At 48.4% G+C, this 23,446-nt stretch overlaps 1 protein-coding gene across 2 annotated transcripts in view; it reads left to right on the top strand.

The window, feature by feature from the left end:
* The window catches only part of LOC126155701 (uncharacterized), a 134,160-nt gene that overhangs the window by 85,172 nt on the left and 25,542 nt on the right, over nucleotides 1-23,446 (top strand). For both annotated transcript variants that reach the window (XM_049916257.1, XM_049916249.1), the window contains exons 3-4: nucleotides 1,766-1,924; nucleotides 5,048-5,213. In XM_049916257.1, the coding sequence (XP_049772214.1) occupies nucleotides 1,766-1,924; nucleotides 5,048-5,212 (324 nt within the window). In that variant the 3' untranslated portion in view covers nucleotide 5,213. The remainder of the gene's footprint in view (nucleotides 1-1,765; nucleotides 1,925-5,047; nucleotides 5,214-23,446) is intronic.

Raw genomic sequence — 23,446 nt, 5'->3', positions numbered from 1 at the left:
AGATTGTGGAGGAGGAGTAGGCTTGAGACAGGGGGAGGAGGAGATGGAGAGTGAAAGGAAAGAGGAGGAGATGGACAGAGAAACGGATGAGATAATGGACAGAGAGAGGGACAGGCGGATTTTGACTAGAGATGGGTTGAGGAGGAGACAGAGGGGCAGGACGAGCTGTACTTAGAGAAGGGAGGAAGATATGGGAGGAGGGGATAGCAGTGTATCGATAGAGGGGGAGAAGCAAATGGTCAGAGAGATGGGGCAGTAACACATGAACAGATTGGGGGGGGGGGGGGGGGCAAGCAGAGAGAGTGACACGGGAGTAGCAGTTGGAGGCAGGGAGGGGCCGGGGGTATGAACACAGTGAAGGCGAAGGAAGAGCTCGACAGAGAGAGGAAGAAAGAGGGCATGGAGTAATAGAACTGTAATAAACACGTAGCTGGGTGATTCCAGGAGTTCAAATGGTTCAAATGGCTCTGAGCACTATGGGACTTAACTTCTAAGGGCATCAGTCCCAGGTGTTCAGCTAGTATTTTTATACGAACATTCCTAATGAAAAATGACATTCTATGTCGGAAACTTAATCATCTCTCAGACAGTGATGTTCAGATACCCACATTCAAAATGGTGAAGGCTGACAGAAATAAGTAATTAGAAGTAGTACTGTATGAGAAGGCTTAGCGAAACATGTATTAAAGGACTCAAAATAAATTTTGAAATATATCCTGGTAAATATCTTTCGCTGACACAGTGGCAGACTGCTTAGGCAACTGTTTCCCTGTAATGTTAACCTCATCGACATATGAAATTCTCCCTAATCCTAACAAACAATACATATTGGACTGTAGAGCGGTAACCATTGAAATGTCTGTAATTCTAGGACGGTATTAAAGCCTCTAACAATAAGATATGATGTATTTGTATGTAGTAAAACAGAAAGAATCAAAGAAATGACGAAATTTCTTTAAACGCACATCGCAAATGCTATTCATGTGATTTGTGTGACCTGCTCTTTAACTTAAAGAACATTTTTATTGCTCAACTTTTAGGTCTCCAAATTTTCGTAGGGATTACGAAACGTAATACATTTGTATATTATACAAAATTTCTGGTATTGTTACAGTATAATATTGGCTAAGTAGACATTATTGTCGAATTTAGTCATCTGTTTTATTTCGCTTAAACTTCTTTCTGTATACGTGCTGACTCATATGTAATCGACCTGTTGGATATTATTGAATTATTTATAATAGAACCGTTTTCCATTTCCCTAAGCTCTATACCTGCTGAAATAACGCTACCCATCATCGTCTCCTGCTGTACGAAGTCAATAGATCTTTTTTTCTTGAGGCATTTAACAAATGCTGCTGTCAGTTGGGGAGAGGCTTTAAATTATTAAGTTGTACATCTGTACAGAGTTAAATAGGTTTTCTCTGCAACTTGGAGCTGGAAATCTGGTAATTATAGTCCCAACTTTATCATTCTGATTAATGCCTAGAAATAATAGAAATTGCAGAATAGGGTACAATCTTCTTTGCAATGATTAAAAATGTATGATTCAAATAGAAATCATTTCTGATCTCTAAGTGAGAAAAACAACATCTTGAAATCCACTGCTTTCTGTTTGATTTCACACAAACTGTTGTACGTTTGGAAGTACATAAATTGTTCTACACGATTCCACTAAATTTTCTCGAAAACTGTCTCGTAGTGGCCTACTTTCAGAAAGTGTTCATGTAACATTCTCTGATGATTTGCTGTGTTATTGTTGCAGATGGAGGTGACGACATACAAGTGGGGCAGTACTGGTGGATGGAATTTTGACTACCGCCTGCAATTCTCCAAACCATTCGAATACCTGAAGACTAACTTGCCCAATGTCTTTGAATCTACTTTCGCGAAAATAGGTATCAAAGAGAAGCCAGTGTCTCCGGCAAGTATTACAGCAGTAGACTGAACTGAGAGTCTTTACACAAGCTTGAAAAATATGAGGGTAGCAACATACTATTTCATAGAATGTAGCATACTGCCACACATAGAAAAGCTGCACGTAATTTTAATTAATAGTATACTTTGTGGAATTGTACGAGGACTAAGTGACTCCAGTATGCCAATAGCTTCACAAACAAATACAAATTACTAAATTGTTGGCGACAACTTTAAAGTAGAGAAGGGATACCAACAGAAAAAAACACTTTGACTGAGAACCTGTTTGCACCATCTGAAGTTCGTGTAATCTGTTTTGAAATCAACGTAACAAAATCTAGTCATCAGAATTTGGTCTTATTATTTTAACTCCCTGTGATTCATAAGTGCAACCTCTAGCCATGAAGTCATTATATAACATATATTTATAATTATAATATTTATAATTGTAATACATTTTCTCATTGAAGACTACGAGAAATGTTGACGACGTACATTATTGTCTTAGGATATTCACACTTTTTTGCATTCTGTTTATCACTCTCTCTCTTTCTATCTCTCATATGCATACACACACACACACATACACACACACACACACACACACACACACACACACACACACACACACACACGAAGAGAGAGCGAGAGAGAGAGAGAGAGACAGACAGACAGACAGACAGACAGACAGAAGCATTTTTCAAACAGATGTAATTTAAGTTTGTGTCTGAAGCTAATTTTATAATCTGTTGACTTCTTTACGTTACTGGGCAGGTGATCAAAGATTTTTGCTGTGGAATACTTTACTCCCTTCTGTATTACAATAAGGCTGAGTGATAGGTAGTGTAAGACATTTCTCCTTCTAGTTTTATGTTTTTGTAAGTAGTATTATTTTTAAACTGTAACTTATAACTTCCATAGCTTAGACGATTAAGCAGGTCAGCAGCATGTAACTTCCAGTACAAGTCTTTGGCTATCTAATCACTTACGAATTAAGAACAGTCTCTTCTAGTTACTGATTTACCCTCACGTATTATTTCTAAGGGCAAGGTCAGGTCTTCTACACACAAAAATGCATGTGCTGTATTTATCTAACTTACGTGACATTCTCTTTACTGACAATTTTTATTAAGTTGACAGAAAAATTTTATTAACTTTACGGATAATGAGTTTTTTTCTCTAGACTCGATCATAATACTTGTATTGTAGGAGATAAACGCCCGCATCTCGTGGTCGTGCGGTAGCGTTCTCGCTTCCCACGTCCGGGTTCCCGGGTTCGATTCCCGGCGGGGTCAGGGATTTTCTCTGCCTCGTGATGGCTGGGTGTTGTGTGCTGTCCTTAGGTTAGTTAGGTTTAAGTAGTTCTAAGTTCTAGGGGACTGATGACCATAGATGTTAAGTCCCATAGTGCTCAGAGCCATTTGAACCATTTTTTAGGAGATAAACGTTTGTGTTTCTTGCGTATATAATGACGGAACATTCTTTGCAGCAAGAATAAGTGTGTACCCAATGCAGATCTCTGTGGTTCACCTCTGCTGAATACTACCCCTTCTCCAGATGTTGTATCGTTCAGGACGTATCCTGTGTCTCTTAATGCATGACTCTGCACCCTTTGAAGTAGAGATGATGGAAGACCGGGAATGCTATGGCTTGCACAGTCAAATGCTTTTGATAAGGCGCAGTCAAAATCAGTTCAAAATTTGTTTACTTTTTCCATTTTTGTTTTATATAATCTGATTCATGAGTTGAAAAAGAGCAAATTCTCTCAGAGAGCACATCGAAACATAAATTAAGCGTTACTTTAGTAATTTGAAAAAGGTGTATTATGGTTTCTGCGCACATAATCCTTTCTAGCGCTTTCGAAGTGCTTCTAAAATGGTCTGAAAATAACATTTGGGAATACAGCTTTCGATAGTGATATATTGCATACGTGACAGAACCCGTATCATATATGTAATACTTTACTCGAGACATCATCAGCTAAGTGACAGCGCTTTCTTTTGAACGAGCAGTAAAGCGTGAAACCTACGCAGGAGACCTTCTATAAAGTTTGGAAGGTAGGAGACGAGGTACTGGCAGAAGTAGAGCAGTGAGGACGGGGTGTAAGTCGTGCTTGGGTAGCTCAGTTAATGCCAGCACGGTAGCTCAGCGTGCTCGCACAGAGGGTTAGCCGCCCTCTGTAATAAAGAAACTGAGTTAATAGATCAACAATGAACTTAAAAGGGTGTCTTACGAGTCCGCGCTGATCAGATGCAACGAACGAAAACAAACAAAATGAAATAAAAAAAAAAGGTTGGTAGAGCACTTGCCCGCGAAAGGAAAATGTCCCGAGTTCGAGTCTCGGTCCCGCACACAGTTTTAATCTGCCAGGAAGTTTCGAAAAGAGATATGGATTGCAGTGCAAGTCAAAGAGAGAGAGAGAGAGAGAGAGATGTTGATGGGCAGTGAGAGAGAGTGGCAGTAAAAGTGAAAGAGATAGAAACAGTGGGAGTAAAATATAGGAGTCAGTGTAGCTTAAAAACACGGATGAGTGGACATCATACATAAGCCTTTTGGGGTCTGCGCCCTCACAGACCGGCAAATTTTAACAGTTTGGTATAGCAGAGGGAGCATTTTAGACCGAAATTTTAAACACGTGGAAATACTGGAGAAATAAGTTGTAGCCCCGGCTAAGGTGTGGTGGAGACAATGGAAGTGGGAAGAAACCGACAAAAGGAGACAGTGTAAGTGAGAGAGCGGACACTGGCAGTGGGATATACTGTAAATGAAAAAGAGAATAAGAATGCGGTGGGAAAGAGGCATAAAAAGACAGCAGCAGTCAGAGGGAGATGCTGAGTATGAAAGCTTAACTATAAAGAGGAACCGGGAAAAGGAGTTATATTGTTCTGTGTTAAAAGAGCTCGAATACGTTCTCATGCCAACATTTTTGATGAGGGAGGAGGAATGAGGACTGAGGCACCTGGTTCCCCACTTTCCTGTAGGACTCTTTGGATGCGAATTTTTCTGCTTTGACTGTAGCATTTCTCTTCTCGTCATTAAATACTCCTACGTGGAGTGTTAATACGTCTCAAAATTTTGAATAAATCAGAAAATCTGTGTCGTGTAACTACAGAACTTTTTCTGTTCTCAGGGGACCTACTACATTAATGGATTAATGCCACGAGGAATCAGATTAAAACACTTCGCCATGCTTCCTTACGGGAAGTACAAAGCATATTTAAAGAGTGTGAAGGACGGAGAAAAAGTGATCTGTGTAATGACGATTGGCAAGGTCAACGAAGTTGGATATATCTAAGGTAAGAAACTAATATCTGACGCACTTGCGATCCCAAGAGCACACTCTGTTCACAGTTTGTGGAAAATATAACTTACTTGTCACTGTTGTTGTTGTGGTCTTCAGTCCTGAGACTGGTTTGATGCAGCTCTCCATGCTACTCTATCCTGTGCAAGCTACTTCATCTCCCAGTACCTACTACAACTTACATCCTTCTGAATCTGCTTAGTGTATTCATCTCTTGGTCTCCCCCTACTATTTTTACCCTCCACGCTGCCCTCCAATACTAAATTGGTGATCCCTTGATGCCTCAGAACATGTCCTACCAAACGATCCCTTCTTCTGGTCAAGTTGTGCCACAAACTCCTCCCCAATCCTATTCAGTACCTCCTCATTAGTTATGTGATCTACCCATCTAATCTTCAGCATTCTTCTGTAGCACCACATTTCGAAAGCTTCTATTCTCTTCTTGTCCAAACTATTTATCGTCCATGTTTCACTTGCATACATGGCTACACTCCATACAAATACTTTCAGAAATGACTTCCTGACACTTAAATCTATACTCGATGTTAACAAATTTCTCTTCTTCAGAAACGCTTTCCTTGCCATTGCCAGTCTACATTTTATATCCTCTCTACTTCTACCATCATCAGTTACTTTGTTCCCCAAATAGCAAAACTCCTTTACTACTTTAAGTGTCTCATTTCCTAATCTAATACCCTCAACATCACCAGACTTAATTCGACTACATTCCATTATCCTCGTTTTGCTTTTGTTGATGTTCATCTTATATCCTCCCTTCAAGACACCATCCATTCCGTTCAACTGCTCTTCCAAGTCCTTTGCTGTCTCTGACAGAATTACAATGTCATCGGCGAACCTCAAAGTTTTTACTTCTTCTCCATGAATTTTAATACCTACTCCGAATTTTTCTTTTGTTTCCTTTACTGCTTGCTCAATATACAGATTGAATAACATCGGGGAGAGGATACAGCCCTGTCTCACTCCCTTCCCCACCACTGCTTCCCTTTCATGCCCCTCGATTCTTATAACTGCCATCTGCTTTCTGTAGAAATTGTAAATAGCCTATCGCTCCCTGTATTTTACCCCTCCCACCTTTAGAATTTGAAAGAGAGTATTCCAGTCAACATTGTCAAAATGCTAGAAACGTAGGTTTGCCTTTCCTTAATCTTTCTTCTAAGAAAAGTCATAAGGTCAGTATTGCCTCACGTGTTCCAGTATTTCTACGGAATCCAAACTGATCTTCCCCGAGGTCGGCTTCTACTAGTTTTTCCATTCGTCTGTAAAGAATTCGTGTTAGTATTTTGACTTGCCACTAAATTCTGAATATTCTTACTGCTTCTGCATTCAATAGCTTAATTTTGCAAACTACTAAACAGGAAGCACGTCCTTAAAGTTCTCCAAATCATTTTTTACTTATTCATGAAACGGCTTTCAGCATGACGTGGAAAATGAATGACGCTAACACACATAACAACAGGTACTTGTTACATTGAAAATGCAAAGAAAATGATGATATATAGTGTGTCTAGAAAGGAAACGATTACACTTTTATGCCAAGTACAGGTAGTTAATTTAACTAACTCTGATTAAGTTATACATGTGAGCATAGTTATAGTCAACAAAAGACGAAAAATAAATCTGAATACATAGCTGTACTCTTCACTGATGTGACGAAAGTCTTGGTATAGGGGATATGCACATGTACAGATGGCAATAGTATGCTAGTTGGAGCTAGACGCATGGGACACTCCATCTCGGAAATCGTTGGGGAATTCAATATTCTGAGATCCACAGCCTGAAATTTCAGGTGTTACCTCTCACTACGGACAACGCAGCCTCCAACTGCCTTCACGTAATGACCTACAGTGGCGTTTGCGTAGCGTTGTCAGTGCTGACACACTAGCAACACTGCGTGTAATAACCGCAGAGATCGATCAGTTTGAGACGTACGATGAACGTATGCGTTAGGACAGTGTGGAGAAATATGGTGTGAAGGGCTATGGCAGCAGACGACGGGCGCGATTCCCTTTGCTGGGCTCTTGACCATATCGGTCTGACACTCCAAGACAGGAAAACCGTAGCCAGGCCAGAAGAGTACCGATTTCAGCTGTTATGAGCTGATGTGCAGACCGCACGAAGCCATGGATCCAAGTTGTCAACAGGCACTGTGCAAGCTGATGATGGGTCCATGATGTGGGCTGTGTTTACGTTTAATGGACTGGCTTGTTACCTCAAATCCAAACTGAAAATTAATTTAACATATACTGGGTGGTATGTTTTTCTAAGGCTCAGGGGTTTTAAGTGATACTTTCCAATATTTGAGGTTGCTTTTGATAAGCATCAGTGCGTAATTTATGAAGTTCGATTCATAATTTATTTAACGTTACAATTTGCATTATATTCGTACAAGTTGTTAAAATATATAAGGCTTGTAATAAGTAATGTCAATGATGGACAAAATTATCCATCGACTTTCACATTAAATCCTTCTCCATCCTTGTGGTTTTATTCCATCTGATATTTCCTATAATTTAACTGGGTCCAAGATGAGCCATGGTCTGGAGAGAGGGGCGTAGCAGTGACATGGTGTCCAGTCAGGCTCCTCTCAGGGAAGAGGGAGAGAGTGGGGTGAAATGGTTCGAATGGCTATGAGCACTATGGGACTTAACATCTGAGGTCAGCCGGCCGGAGTGGCCGTGCGGTTATAGTCGCTACAGTCTGGAACCAAGCGACCGCTACGGCCGCAGCTTCGACTCCTGCCTCGGGCATGGGTGTGTGTGATGTCCTTAGGTTAGTTAGGTTTAATTAATTCTAAGTTCTAGGCAACTGATGACCTCAAAAGTTAAGTCGCATAGTGCTCAGAGTCATTTGAACCATTTGAAACATCTGAGGTCATCAGTCCCCTAGACTAAGAACTACTTAAACTTAACTAACCTAAGGACATCACACACATCCATGCCCGAACCAGGATTCGAATCTGAGACCGTAGCAGTCGCGCGGTTCCAGACTGAAAGAGTGGGGTGAGGCGCAGTGTCCGCTTGTGGCAGGCACGGGCCACAACCTAAGTATTGTTCGAGCTGGGCGTCTGGGCACTGCATTCTGTCAGCTTTTCTCCTAATGCGCCCCGTGCGATATGGGCTACAGGCTTGCTCCACCGATGTCGTCTAATGTTCTCGAGCAGAATAGGTTGGTTGGTTTGTGGGATTAAAGGGACCAGACTGCGATGGTCATCGGTCCCCTTTTCCAAATACTAAAAACACCCACAGAGAATAAAAACGAGTAACAGAATAGATCACAGTCAACACAGAACAAGAGAGACTTAGACAAAGACCAGACAAGTCAAACTAAAATCTCACAGATGTGTGACGGTGGTTGGCCGACCATAGAAACAAAAAAGGAAAAGCCAGCTACCGAGAAACGCAGTATAAACTCAGATTAAAATCGTAGGCCAATGGCCAGAATCAACACAAAAGAACATAACAAACACTCAGAGTAAACGATAAAAACCCCCTGCCCGAATAAAATGCAAAACTAAGCGAACCATAACAGGGTCACCAGATAAAAGGGCAGGGAGCGTATCAGGCAGCGCAAATGTCTGCCTGACCCCAGCTAAAAGGGAGCAGGCCAACAGAATGTGGGCCACTGTCAGAGCCGCCCCACAGCGACATAGAGGAAGGTCCTCCCGGCGCAGTAAATAACTGTGTGTCAGCCGGGAGTGGCCAATGCGGAGCTGACAAAGGACGACTGAGTCCCTGCGGTTGGCTCGCATGGATGACCGCCACACAGTCGTCGTCTCCTTAATGGCACAGGGTTTATTGGGCGTGATCCGATCGCGCAATTCTGCGCCCCAAAGCGCAAAAACTTTTCGGCGGAGGACTGCCCGCAAGTCAGTCTCTGGGAGGCCAACAATCCAGAGATGGCTGTCTCGTGGCCTCTTTCGCCAGGCGGTCAACATGTTCATTGCCGGGGATACCGACATGACCGGGGGTCCACACAAAGACCACAGAGCAGCCGCAACGGGCAAGAGAATGCAGGGACTCGTGGATAGCCATCACCAGACGAGAACGAGGGAAACACTGGTCGACAGCTCGTAAACTGCTCACGGAATCGCTACAGATGACGAAGGACTCATCTGAGCGGATATACTCTAGGGCACGAAAGATCGCGACCAGCTCAGCAGTAAAATCGCCGCAGCCAGCTGGCAATGAATGTTGTTCATAGTGATCCCCTAGAGTCAGAGCATAGCTGACACAACCAGCAACCATCGAGCCATCGGTGTAAAAATCTCCAGAGCCCTGATACATGGCCAGGATGGAATAAAAGTGGCATCGGAAGGCCTCTGGAGGGACTAAGTCCTTCGGGCTCTGTGCCAAATCGAGCCGAAGGCAAGGGCGAGGCACACACCGTGGGGGCGTGTGCAGAGGTACCTGGAAAGGAGGTGGAATAGGGAATAACCCAAGCCCAGAGAGGAGCTCTTTGACGCGTACGGCGATCGGACAACCCGATCGGGGCCGACGTTCTGGCAGATGGACGACTGACTGCGGGAACAGGACACGGTAATTTGGATGCCCGGGCAAGCTGAAAACATGGGCAGCATAAGCATCCAGTAATTGTTGGCGTCGTAACCGCACTGGAGGGACACCTGCCTCCACTAGTAAGCTGTCCACAGGGCTGGTGCGGAAAGCACCAGTGGCAAGGCGTATCCCGCTGTGGAGAATTCGGTCCAGCACCCGCAACGCAGATGGGGATGCTGAGCCATAAGCCAGGCTCCCATAATCCAGATGGGACTGGATTAACGCCTGGTAGAGCCGCAACAGGCTAGATCGGTCGGCGCCCCAGCGGGTGTGGCTCAAGCATCTCAGAGCGTTTAGATGCCGCCAACACGCCTGTTGAAGCTGCCGGATATGAGGCAGCCAAGTCAGCCGGGCATCGAAAACTACACCCAAAGACCTGTGGGTCTCAACCACAGCAAGGAGTTCGACGGCAAGATAAAGCTGCGGCTCAGGATGGACTGTTCGGCGCCGGCAGAAATGCATGACGCGTGTCTTGGCAGCCGAAAACTGAAAACCATCCGCTACAGCCCTGTAGCTGACGTTCAACAGCTGCAATGCCAGTAGAGCTGTAGTAAAGGCAGAAGTCGTCAGCATAAAGGGAAGCGGAGACTGAATTTCCCACGGCCGCAGCGAGCCCGTTAATGGCTATTAAAAACAGGCAGACACTTAAAGCAGAACACTGTGGCAAACCGGTCTCCTGGACGTGGGAGGAACTATATGAGGCCGCGACTTGCACGCGGAAGGTACGAGACGACAGAAAATTGCGGATAAAAATCAGCAGAGGACCCCGAAGACCCCCTTCCATGAAGCGTAGAAAGGATGTGATGACGCCATGTCGTATTGTAAGCCCTCCACAAGCCGAAAAAAACAGCGACCAAGTGCTGACGGCAGGCAAAGGCAGTACGGTTGGCCGACTCCAGGCTCACCAGATTGTCGGTGGCGGAACGGCCTTGATGGAACCCACCCTGAGACAGATCCAGAAGGCCCCGAGGCTCCAGTACCCGTTTCAAGCGCCGGCTCAACATCCGTTCAAGCAACTTGCAAAGAACGTTGGTGAGGCTAATGGGACGGTAGCTGTCCACCTCCAGAGGGTTCTTTCCAGGTTTGAAAATGGGGATGACAATGCTTTGCCGCCATTGCGACGGAAACTCCCCCTCGACCCAAATACGGTTGTAAAGGTCGAGGAGGCGTCGCTGGCAGTCCATTGAAAGGTGTTTCAGCATCTGACAGTGGATGCCATCTGGCCCACAAGCGGTATCAGGGCTAGCGGCTAGGGCACTGCAAAATTCCCACTCACTGAATGGAGCATTGTAAGATTCAGAAGTGTGGGTGCAAAACGAAAGGCTCCGACGTTCCAACCGCTCTTCAATGGAGCAGAAGGCCTGGGGGTAATTCGCAGAAGCGGAACTGATAGCAAAATGTTCTGCTAAGTAGTTTGCAATGACGTCGGAGTCAGTACAAACTGTTCCATTCAGTGAGAGGTGGTGCTGGTTGTTGGGATGTTTAAGGGGGACTAAACAGCTAAGGTCATCAGTCCCCCATTCCAAAAACAGGCGAGACATAAAGTCACGGAGCAGATAAAATCCCAAGGGGAAGGAGACTCCCCCCCTCCAGGCACTAAAGAATACAAATTAGGCAACAAACACTAAAAAAAGAAGAGTACAGACGAACACCAGACAGAAAGAAACACAAGAAAAGAAGATGGCTGGAGACTGGTGGACTGACCACATGAACAAAACAAGGGAAAGAGTCAACCATCCAACGACACACCAAAACAGCAACAAATATTGAGAGACGCGAGGAAAAAAGACACAGAAAGGGAAAGGTGCAGGACCCCACTAAATGCAACCATAAAAAGGACTACCACGGATAAAAAGTAAAACATTGTCAGCCATGGAGGCATCGTCGCATAAAATCAAAGGAAAAGTGCCCGGAAGGTTAAAAGACTGCCGGAGGGTGTGCAGTCGGGGACACTCCAATAAAATGTGGGCGACCGTTAGCCGGGACCCACACCGACACAGGGGGGGATCCTCCTGACACAAAAGATGGCCGTGTGTCAGGTATATATGGCCGATGCGGAGCCGACACAGGATAACAGAGTCCCTGCGAGAAGACTGCAGGGAGGAGCGCCACACATCGGTCGTCTACTTGACAGCCCGCAGTTTATTAGGCACTGTCATGCCTCGCCACTCAGCAGACCACATCCCAAGCACCTTACGGCGCAACACCAGCTGCTGATCGCGAGCCGTGAGGCCGATTTCCAAAGCTGGGGCGTCGATCGCCCCTTTGGCCAGCCTGTCAACACGTTCGTTCCCCGGGATGCCAACATGACCTGGCGTCCAAACCAAGACCACCGAACGAACAGAACGGGCAATGGCGGAAACAGACTCCTGAATAGAGGACACCAGAGGTGAAGAGGGATAGCAGCGGTCAATGGCCTGAAGGCTGCTCAGGGAGTCACTGCAGATGACGATGGACCTACCTGAGCACAAACGCATATGCTCAAGAGCGCGCAATATGGGCACCAGCTCTGCAGTAAAAATACTGCAGCCAGCCGGCAAGGAGCGCTGCTCAACATGGGCAGCGTGAGTAAAAGCGTAGGCAGTGCGACCGTCAACCAGGGAACAATCAGTGTAGACAGTCTCACATTCCGAAAATGAGGCGAGGAGCGCGAGAAAACGGCGACGGAGGGCCACAGGCGGAACCGAGTCCTTGGGTCCCTGTGCCAAGTGCAGACGGACGGACGGCCGGGACAAACACCAGGGAGGCGTAGGTGCACGGACCCGGATGGGAGGCAGAAGAGGGAATGACCCCAGTTCTGACAGCAGGGACTGGACACGGACAGCTGCAGAAAACCCAGACCTAGGTCTCCGTTCGGGAAGATGGAGGACCATGGCAGGGAAAAGCAGGCGACGATTGGGATGGCCTGGCGAGCGATGCACGTGGATAGCTTAGTCGGCGAGCAGGCGATGGCGGCGAATCCGCAGCGGGGGAACCCCGGCCTCCACCAGTAGACTATCCACGGGGCTTGTACGAAAAGCGCCAGTTGCAAGCCGAACCCCACAGTGGTGTATGGGGTCCAACAACTTCAACACTGAGGGTGATGCAGACCCATAGGCCAGGCTCCCATAATCAAGCCGGGACTGCACAAGGGCTCTGTACAATCGCAGCAGCGTGCAGCGATCTGCACCCCAAGACGTGTGGGTAAGGCAGTGGAGGGCGTGGAGGTGCCGCCAGCATTTTTGCTTCAGCTGAGTAATATGAGGAAACCCTGTGAGCTGGGCATCAAACACGAGTCCCAAGAAGCGGAAAGTGTCCACCACTTCAAGCAGGTGGCCATCGAGGTACAGTTCAGGATGAGGGTGGAATGTCCGACGCCTGCATAAGTGCATAACTCGGATCTTGGCTGCAGAGAACTGAAAACCATGAGTCAGAGCCCATGATGCTGCCTTGCGAACGGCGACTTGCAGCCTGCGTTCGGCGACATACAGAGAAGGAGACACCGACGACCCCACGGCTGCAGCCAGACCATTATTGGCCACTAGAAATAAGGAGACGCTCAACCCCGAGCCCTGCGGGACCCCATTTTCCTGTATATAAGATGAACTAGAGGCGGCACCGACTTGCACCCGGAAAGAGCGGCGCAATAAAAAGGTTTGAAGAAGAGACGGGAGCCGACCACGAAGACCCCACTCATACAACGTGGCGAGGATGTGATGCCTCCATGTGGTGTCATACGCCTTCTGCAGATCGAAAAATACAGCAACGAGATGCTGACGTCGGGCAAAGGCCGTACGGATAGCAGATTCCAGCCGCACCAAATTGTCCGTGGCAGACCGGCCCCGACGGAAGCCACCCTGGGATGGAGCGAGGAGACCGCGCAACTCAAGGACCCAACAGAAACGCCGCCCCACCATACGTTCGAGCAATTTGCACAAAACGTTGGTGAGGGTAATGGGACGATAGCTGTCCACCGCCAGTGGGTCCGCACCGGGCTTCAAGATGGGGACAATAACACCCTCTCGCCATTGCGACGGGAACACGCCCTCGCTCCAAATGCGGATAAAGATGGATAGGATGTGTCTCTGGCAGTCCCTGGAGAGATGCTTCAGCATCTGTGCGTGGATGCAGTCTGGTCCTGGTGCTGTATCAGGGCAATCGGCGAGGGCAGTGAGGAATTCCCTCTCGCTGAAAGGAGCATTGTATGTTTCAGAACGACACGTGCGGAACGATAACGGCGTCTGCTCGGCTCGCTCCTTGAGAGAGCGAAAGGCGGGGGGATAAGTTGCAGTCGCAGAGCTCTGAGCAAAGTGCGCAGCAAGGTGTTCAGCAATGGCGGCAGCGTCCGTGCAGACAGCGCCGTCCAAGGAGATCCCAGGGACAGCCATAGGGGTCTGGTGTCCATAAATCCGCCGTATCTGGGACCACACGAGTGAGGGGGAGACACGGGAGCCCAAGGATGAGACATACCGCTCCCAGCATTCCTGCTTACGCCGTGTAATAAGACGACAGGCGAAGGCACGGAGCCTCTTAAAGGCGATGAGGGTCTCGAGAGACGGGTGCCGCCTATGACGCTGGAGGGCCTGCCTACGGTCGCGAATAGCCTCAGCAATCTCCGGCGACCACCAGGGTACAGCCTTCCTCCGAGGGAGTCCAGAAGAGCGGGGGATGGCAGCCTCGGCCGCCGAAATGATTGACGTGGTTAAGACACGGACCACCTCGTCAATGTCACCCTTTGGGGGAGACTCAACGGTTGCCGCGGAAGTAAAACTTGACCAGTCAGCCTTGTGGAGAGCCCAGCGGGGCAGGAGCCCAGAAGAATGACACTGGGGCAGTGACAAATAGATGGGAAAATGGTCACTATCACACAGGTCAGGATGCACTCTCCAGTGGAGGGATGGGACAAGTCCGGGGGTGCAAAGAGAGAGATCGATGGCCGAGAACGAGCCATGGGCCACACTGAAATGCGTGGGAGCACCGGTGTTCAAGAGGCCAAGGTCGAGCTGAGCCAACAAATGCTCCACGGCACGACCGCGGTCATCGGAGACAGTCCCACCCCATAGAGGGTTGTGGGCATTGAAATCGCCCAGCAACAAAAAAGGTGGCGACAGTTGGGCTATCAGAGCAGCCAGGACATGCTGCGTGACAGCACCATCCGGTGAAAGGTAAATACTGCAGACGGTAATAGCCAGTGGCGTCGACACCCGAACAGCGACAGCCTCTAAAGCTGTTTGCAGAGGTACAAACTCGCTGTGAAGAGAGTTAAGGACAGACTCGCTGTGCAGAGTGTGAAGGACATATATGCAGACGCCACCAGACACCCTTTCATAAGCTGCCCGGTTCTTAAAATAACCCCGATAGCCATGGAGGGCGTGGGTTCGCATTGCTGGAAACCAAGTTTCCTGCAGAGCAATGCAAAGGAAAGGATGAAGGCTGATAAGTTGGCGGAGCTCAACTAGATGGTGGAAGAAGCCGCTGGAGTTCCACTGGAGGATGGTAATAGCCATTGATGGGAAAGGCGTGAAGGGACTGGGGAGGCAGATTACGCCTCCTGGGCCCCTGCTGCTACTGAGTCACCACCTGGACAACAGCCATCTATTGCGTCCAAAGGACTGGCGAGATCCATGTCCTCAGCAGACGCCAAGATCTCCACCTCATCCTCAGACGCAGAGCTTGTAGGAAGCTGCGGAATTGGTGCCACTGCAATGTCGGTAGCCTTGGGGAGTTTCTTCTTCTTGTGCTTCTCGCGCTGTGCCTTTGGTGGTTCAGGCTGGGAGGGCGGCACTGAGTCAGTCTCAGGGACAGACGACGACCATGTGTCCCGACGACCAGGGACCGGCGGTTGTTTAAGCCACTTGCGGCTGTCGGCCTTGGTACCAGTCGGAACTTGAGAAGGGAGGTCCCCAAGGGACCCCTTCCTTACGAGAGTAGCCGAAGAAGTCTTACGCTTCTCCGGCTGGGAAGGGGGAACTGATGTCCCCGATGGTTGGGGAGGTGGGGAGGTGTTGCTCCGGAAGTAGATGGAGCAGGAGCAACAGTGGGTTTAGTGCCCCCCACCATCAATGAGGCAGGTGTGGGGTTTCGACTCTGAGAGCTGACTTGAGCGGATGGAACTGTAGCAGGAGTGACAGTTGCGGCATAAGAAGCTGTCATGCGCACTGGATGAAGCAGATCATATTTCCGCTTCGCCTCAGTATACGTCAGGCGGTCGAGAGTCTTGATTTCCATGATCTTCCGTTCCTTCTGCAGAATCGGACAGTCTGGCGAGCAAGGCGGATGGTGTGCACCACAGTTCACACAGATTGGAGGCGGGGCACAGGGATGATCAGGATGGGATGGTCGACCGCAATCGCGACAGACGAGGTCAGAGGCACAGCGTGAAGACATATGGCCAAACTTCCAACACTTGAAGCACCGCATCGGGGGAGGGATATATGGCTTGACATCACAACGGTACAACAACACCTTGACCTTCTCAGGTAACGTGTCACCCTCGAAGGCCAAGATGAAGGCACCGGTGGCAACTTGACGATCCCTCGGACCCTGGTGGATGCGCCGGACGAAATCGACACCTCGGTGCTCCAAGTTGGCGCGCGGCTCGTCATCGGACTGTAAAAGGAGATCCCTGTGGAAGATAATGCCCTGGACCATATTCAGACTTTTATGGGGCGTGATAGTGACGGAGACATCCCCCAGCTTAGTACAAGTGAGCAAGGCCCGCGACTGGGTGGAGGATGCCGTTTTTATCAACACCGATCCGGACCGCATCTTGGACAAGCCCTCCACCTCCCCATACTTGTCCTCTAAATGCTCTTCAAAGAACTGAGGCTTCACGGGTATAAAAGATTCCCCATCAGCTCTGGTACAGACAAGATATCTGGGCGAATACGTCTCACTGTCATCCAATGCCTTTCATTCCGCCCATGGTGTGGCGAGGGAGGGGAACGATTTGGGGTCATTAACGTTACCTTGAAAATGGGCCCTCGAACGCTTAGAGACTGCTGGTGGCTGGCCACCAGCAAGAGAAGATGTGCCACGCTTCATTGCGTGTTATCCACCCTGATGCCACCTACTCCGACCAAGGGCCCTCCCCACGGGCGCCACCCAGCCACAGCAAAGGCCACCTGGCAGGATGGCCATTGCCGGGAGTCCCGATGCCCCAGGGAGATGGGCATCTACTCCTTGGCATAAGTGGGGAGTTAACGGCGCAGGCATCAGTAGAGCGATCCCTGTGTTGTCAGGGGGCTACAACCAAGAGGGTACATGGCGGCCCCACCACAACGGACTGGCTACCGTGCTGGATCTTAGGTGCACGAAAGTCTAAGGTCGTAGTGGCAGTTAAAAGCAACACTGCAGAGTGCAGTGTGGAATCGCACCCAGGGACGTATCCTCGCCCAAGAGATGGAAAACGAGCGGGACATCATTGCAACGACGAAAAAGCCGGCTAAAGGTCTCAATGCACGACGGATACAGTGCACCATGTAAGGCGCCCTTCCCCAATTGGCTCGCTCTTCAGAATAATTTAGAAAGATGGAGGTCAAACCCGAGAGGGGACCATCACATAAAGCCGAAACATTTGAGACTCCTTTTAGTCGCCTCTTACGACAGGCAGGAATACCGCGGGCCTATTCTAACCCCCGAACCCGCAGGGGGCATTCAGTGAGAGCGCAGGGACGCTGACAGGGGTTCGATAGCCGTAGATGCGTCGAATCTTGGCCCAGACCTGCGATGGAGTGACATGGAGACCAATGGTGGCCACATACCGCTCCCAGCACACCTTCTTGCCTTGGCGGATAAGGAGGCGGGCCCGCGCACACAGTCGTTTTAAGGCGATAAGGTGGTCTATGGATGGATGTCGCTTGTGACGCTGTAGCGCCCGCCGGCGATCTTTAATCGCTTCAGCGATCTCAGGCGGCCACCAAGGCACAGCCCTCCGCCAAGGGGACCCAGAAGAACGGGAAATGGCAGATTCGGTGGCAGTAACGATGCCGGTGGTGACCGATTGAACCACCGCATCAATGTCATCACTTGAGAGAGGCTCAATAGCGGCAGTGGAGGAAAACAAGTCCCAGTCTGCCTTATTTATAGCCCATCGGCTGGGGCGCCCAGAAGAGTGACGTTGTGGCAGTGACAGAAGAATCGGAAAGTGGTCACTGCCACACAGGTCGTCATGCACACTCCATTGGACAGACGGAAAGAGGCGAGGGCTACAGATCGAAAGGTCAATGGCAGAGTACGTGCCATGCGCCACGCTGAAGTGTGTGAAGGAACCATCATTTAAGAGTGAAAGATCGAGCTGTGCCAATTAATGCTCAATGGTGGCGCCTCGACTTGTTGCCACTGACCCACCCCACAGAGGGTTATGGGCGTTGAAGTCGCCCAGTAACAAGAAAGGTGACGGCAATTGGACTAGCAGCGCAGCCAGCTAATGCTGCGCGACATCACCATCCGGTGGAAGGTAAAGTCTGCAGACGGTAATAGCCTGTGGCGTCCACACCGTAACAGCGACAGCCTCTAAAGGTGTTTGTAGAGGGACAGACTCGCTGTGAAGAGAGTTAAGGACATAGTTGCAGACGCCACCAGACACCCTTTCATAAGCTGCTCGGTTCTTATTATAACCCCGATAGCCTCGGAGGGCGGGGGTTCTCATCGCTGGAAACCAAGTTTCCCGAAGAGCAATGCAGAAGAAAGGGTAAAGGCTGATAAGCTGCCAGAGCGCAGCGAGATGGTGGAAGAAACCGCTGCAGTTCCACTGGAGGATGGTATTTTCCATATCTGTGAAAGGCATGACGGGACTGGGAAGCCAGATTACGCCGCTGGGTCACCTGCTGCCTCTGATTGAGCACCTGTGCTAGGGCTATCCATGGCGTCTGAGGGACCGGCGAGATCGAGGTCCTCAGCGGACGCTAGAATCTCCACCTCGTACTCAGACGCAGAGCTGGAAGGTTGCGGTGGGGTGGCTGCCACCGCGAGTTCCTTGGGCTTAGAGATCTTCTTCTTGGATTTTTCACGCTGCTCCTTGGGTTTAACTGGGTGGGAGGGCTTCACCGATTCAGTCTCCGGGACTGAGGAGGATCGTGAAGCCCTTCGACCAGCTGATTGTGGGAACTTACGCCACTGTCGGTCGCCGCCTTCCCACTGGTGGAAACCTGGGAAGGGAGGGACCCAAGGGACCCCTTGCGAGCGTGAGAAGCCGAAGAAGTTGGACACTTCTCCGGCTTAGAAGCAGGGACGGACGTCCCTGATGGGGGGGATGGTGTTGCTCCTGAGATAGGTGGCGCAGGAGCAACCCAGTGGGTAGAGCCCCTTATTGGCAAGGGGGCAGGAGGGGTTGTACCACTCATCGATCCGGCTGGAAGTCGCGAAACTGATGGGGCGAGCACAGGTGTTGTAGCAGCGGCGTAGTAAGATGTCATTCTCACGGGATGTAATCGGTCGTATTTCCTTTTGGCCTCAGTATAAGTCGTCCAGGGTCTTATATTCCATGATATTGCATTCATTCTGGAAGATTCTGCAGTCTGGCGAACAAGGTGAATGGTGCTCCCCGCAGTTGACACAGATGGGAGGCGGGGCACATGGAGTATCGGGATGAGACGGGCGTCCGCAATCTCGACATGTGAGGCTGGAAGTGCAGCGGGAAGACATATGGCCGAACTTCCAGCACTTGAAGCACCGCTTGGGGAGGAATATAGGGCCTGACGTCACATCGGTAGACCATCACCTTGACCTTTTCCGGTAACGTATCACCCTCGAAGGCGAAGATGAAGGCACCGGTAGCTATCTGATTTTCCTTCGGACCCCGATGAACGCGCCGGACGAAATGTACACCCCTGCGCTCTAAGTTGGCGCGCAGCTCGTCATCAGACTGCAAAAGAAAGTCCTTACGGTAAATAACTCCCTGGACCATATTTAAACTCTTATGCGGTGTGATCATAACAGCAACATCCCCCAACTTGTCACAAGCAAGCAACCGTCGTGACTGGGCAGAGGATGCCGTTTGGATCAGGACCGATCCAGAGCGCATTTTTGACAAGCCCTCCACCTCCCCAAACTTGTCCTCTAAATGCTCGACGAAGAACTGAGGCTTTGTGGAGAGAAAAGACTCCCCATCAGCTCTCGTACAAACTAAGAATCGGGGCGAATAACTATTACCTCCATCCTGAGACTTACGCTCCTCCCACGGCGTGGCCAGAGAGGGGAACGTTTTCGGATTGTACTTTTCAGCATTAAATTGAGCCCGAGAACGCTTAGAGACTGCTGGCGGCTGGCCGCCAGCGAGAGATGATGTACCACGCTTCATTGCGGGTCATCCGCCCTGATTCCACCTACTCCGACCAAGGGCCCTCCCCACGGGCGCCACCCAGCCGCAGCAATAGCCACCTGGCAGGATGTCCATTGCCGGGAGTCCTGATGCCCCAGGGAGACGGGCATCTACTCCTTGGCATACGTGGGGAGTTAACGGCGCTGGCATCAGTAGAGCGATCCCTGTGTAGTCAGGGGACTACAACCAAGATGGTACATGATGACCTTATCACAATGGACTGGCTCCCGTGTTGATTGTCGGGTGTCGAATATCCATGTATATAGGAAGCAAAGATGGAAGTGCAGAATGGAGGGAAGGTATGCTACCCGGAACAGACTACAGTCGATGTGGCCGGAAGCTCAGTGTAAGTCCAACTTCATGACAATAACGAATTGGCCAGATCTTAGGGCAAGATGTATATAGAATGCACCACGTAAGGCGTCCATCCCGAAATGGTACGCACTAACGGAAAATTTTGAAAGGGAATGGTCAGACCCCTTAGGGGACCATCACGTTAAAGGCCGAAACAATTGAGACTCCTTTTAGTCGCCTCTTACGACAGGCAGAAATACCGCGGGCCTATTCTTACCCCCGAACCTGCAGGAGGGTAGAGGCAGCTGTAGTGGGAAAAAACGGTAAAAGCATACTGAGGTTTTAATACATCCAGCAAATAATTGAGGAAGTAGGTTTTAGGTGATAGTCTGAGACGAAGAGGTTGGCAGAGGAGAGGAATTCGTGGTGGCCGCATAAAACCAATCAGACGACCAATCACTCAAAAAAGAAAAAAAGTAAGCACGCACGGTGTCGGATCGATGCGGACCATTGTGAGATCGACAGCAGTATGTCGAAAGTTCAATTCTACGTTCACACTTTAAATCACTTTGAAAGTAATTAAATATGAAATTCAAGACAAGCCTCTTGCTGAGCTTCAGAGGATTAAAACCGATGCAGGTTACGGTGTAGGCTCCCATACATCTACATCTACATCTACATCTATACTCCGCGAGCCACCTTACGGTGTGTGGCGGAGGGTACTTATTGTACCACTATCTGATCCCCCCTTCCCTGTTCCATTCACGAATTGTGCGTGGGAAGAACGACTGCTTGTAAGTCTCCGTATTTGCTCTAATTTCTCGGATCTTTTCGTTGTGATCATTACGCGAGATATATGTGGGCGGTAGTAATATGTTGCCCATCTCTTCCCGGAATGTGCTCTCTCGTAATTTCGATAATAAACCTCTCCGTATTGCGTAACGCCTTTCTTGAAGTGTCCGCCACTGGAGCTTGTTCAGCATCTCCGTAACGCTCTCGCGCTGACTAAATGTCCCCATGACGAATCGCGCTGCTTTTCGCTGGATCATGTCTATCTCTTCTATTAATCCAACCTGGTAAGGGTCCCATACTGATGAGCAATACTCAAGAATCGGACGAACAAGCGTTTTGTAAGCTACTTCTTTCGTCGATGAGTCACATTTTCTTAGAATTCTTCCTATGAATCTCAACCTGGCGCCTGCTTTTCCCACTATTTGTTTTATGTGATCATTCCACTTCAGATCGCTCCGGATAGTAACTCCTAAGTATTTTACGGTCGTTACCGCTTCCAATGATTTACCACCTATGGCATAATCGTACTGGAATGTATTTCTGCCCCTATGTATGCGCATTATATTACATTTATCTACGTTTAGGGAAAGCTGCCAGCTGTCGCACCATGCATTAGTCCTCTGCAGGTCTTCCTGGAGTACGTACGAGTCTTCTGATGTTGCTACTTTCTTGTAGACAACCGTGTCATCTGCAAATAGCCTCACGGAGCTACCGATGTTGTCAACTAAGTCATTTATGTATATTGTAAACAATAAAGGTCCTATCACGCTTCCTTGCGGTACTCCCGAAATTACCTCTACATCTGCAGATTTTGAACCGTTAAGAATGACATGTTGTGTTCTTTCTTCTAGGAAATCCTGAATCCAATCACAAACCTGGTCCGATATTCCGTAAGCTCGTATTTTTTTCACTAAACGTAAGTGCGGAACCGTATCAAATGCCTTCCTGAAGTCCAGGAATACGGCATCAATCTGCTCGCCAGTGTCTACGGCACTGTGAATTTCTTGGGCAAATAGGGCGAGCTGAGTTTCACATGATCTCTGTTTGCGGAATCCATGTTGGTTATGATGAAGGAGATTTGTATTATCTAAGAACGTCATAATACGAGAACACAAAACATGTTCCATTATTCTACAACAGATTGACGTAAGCGAAATAGGCCTATAATTATTCGCATCTGATTTATGACCCTTCTTGAAAATGGGAACGACCTGCGCTTTCTTCCAGTCGCTAGGTACTTTACGTTCTTCCAGCGATCTACGATAAATTGCTGATAGAAAGGGGGCAAGTTCTTTAGCATAATCACTGTAGAATCTTAAGGGTATCTCGTCTGGTCCGGATGCTTTTCCGCTACTAAGTGATAGCAGTTGTTTTTCAATTCCGATATCGTTTATTTCAATATTTTCCATTTTGGCGTCCGTGCGACGGCTGAAGTCATGGACCGTGTTACGATTTTCCGCAGTTAAACAGTTTCGGAACACTGAATTCAGTATTTCTGCCTTTCTTCTGTCGTCCTCTGTTTCGGTGCCATCGTGGTCAACGAGTGACTGAATAGGGGATTTAGATCCGCTTACCGATTTTACATATGACCAAAACTTTTTAGGGTTCTTGTTTAGATTGTTTGCCAATGTTTTATGTTCGAATTCGTTGAATGCTTCTCTCATTGCTCTCTTTACGCTCTTTTTCGCTTCGTTCAGCTTTTCCTTATCAGCTATGATTCGACTACTCTTAAACCTATGATGAAGCTTTCTTTGTTTCCGTAGTACCTTTCGTACATGATTGTTATACCACGGTGGATCTTTCCCCTCGCTTTGGACCTTAGTCGGTACGAACTTATCTAAGGCGTACTGGACGATGTTTCTGAATTTTTTCCATTTTTGTTCCACATCCTCTTCCTCAGAAATGAACGTTTGATGGTGGTCACTCAGATATTCTGCGATTTGTGCCCTATCACTCTTGTTAAGCAAATATATTTTCCTTCCTTTCTTGGCATTTCTTATTACACTTGTAGTCATTGATGCAACCACTGACTTATGATCACTGATACCCTCTTCTACATTCACGGAGTCGAAAAGTTCCGGTCTATTTGTTGCTATAAGGTCTAAAACGTTAGCTTCACGAGTTGGTTCTCTAACTATCTGCTCGAAACGTCAATACCAATGAAAGTGAGTGATCAGCTCTGACAATGAAAAACAGAGAAATAAATGGGATAGACTATTTTTTGAAAAAAATCATTCTAGTGTTCAAATTAAGTGGCGTAAGGAAACG

The sequence above is a fragment of the Schistocerca cancellata genome, chromosome 1 (assembly GCF_023864275.1).
Source record: "Schistocerca cancellata isolate TAMUIC-IGC-003103 chromosome 1, iqSchCanc2.1, whole genome shotgun sequence".
Taxonomy (NCBI): Eukaryota; Metazoa; Arthropoda; class Insecta; order Orthoptera; family Acrididae; genus Schistocerca; species Schistocerca cancellata.
This window is presented reverse-complemented; position numbering and strand designations above follow the sequence as displayed.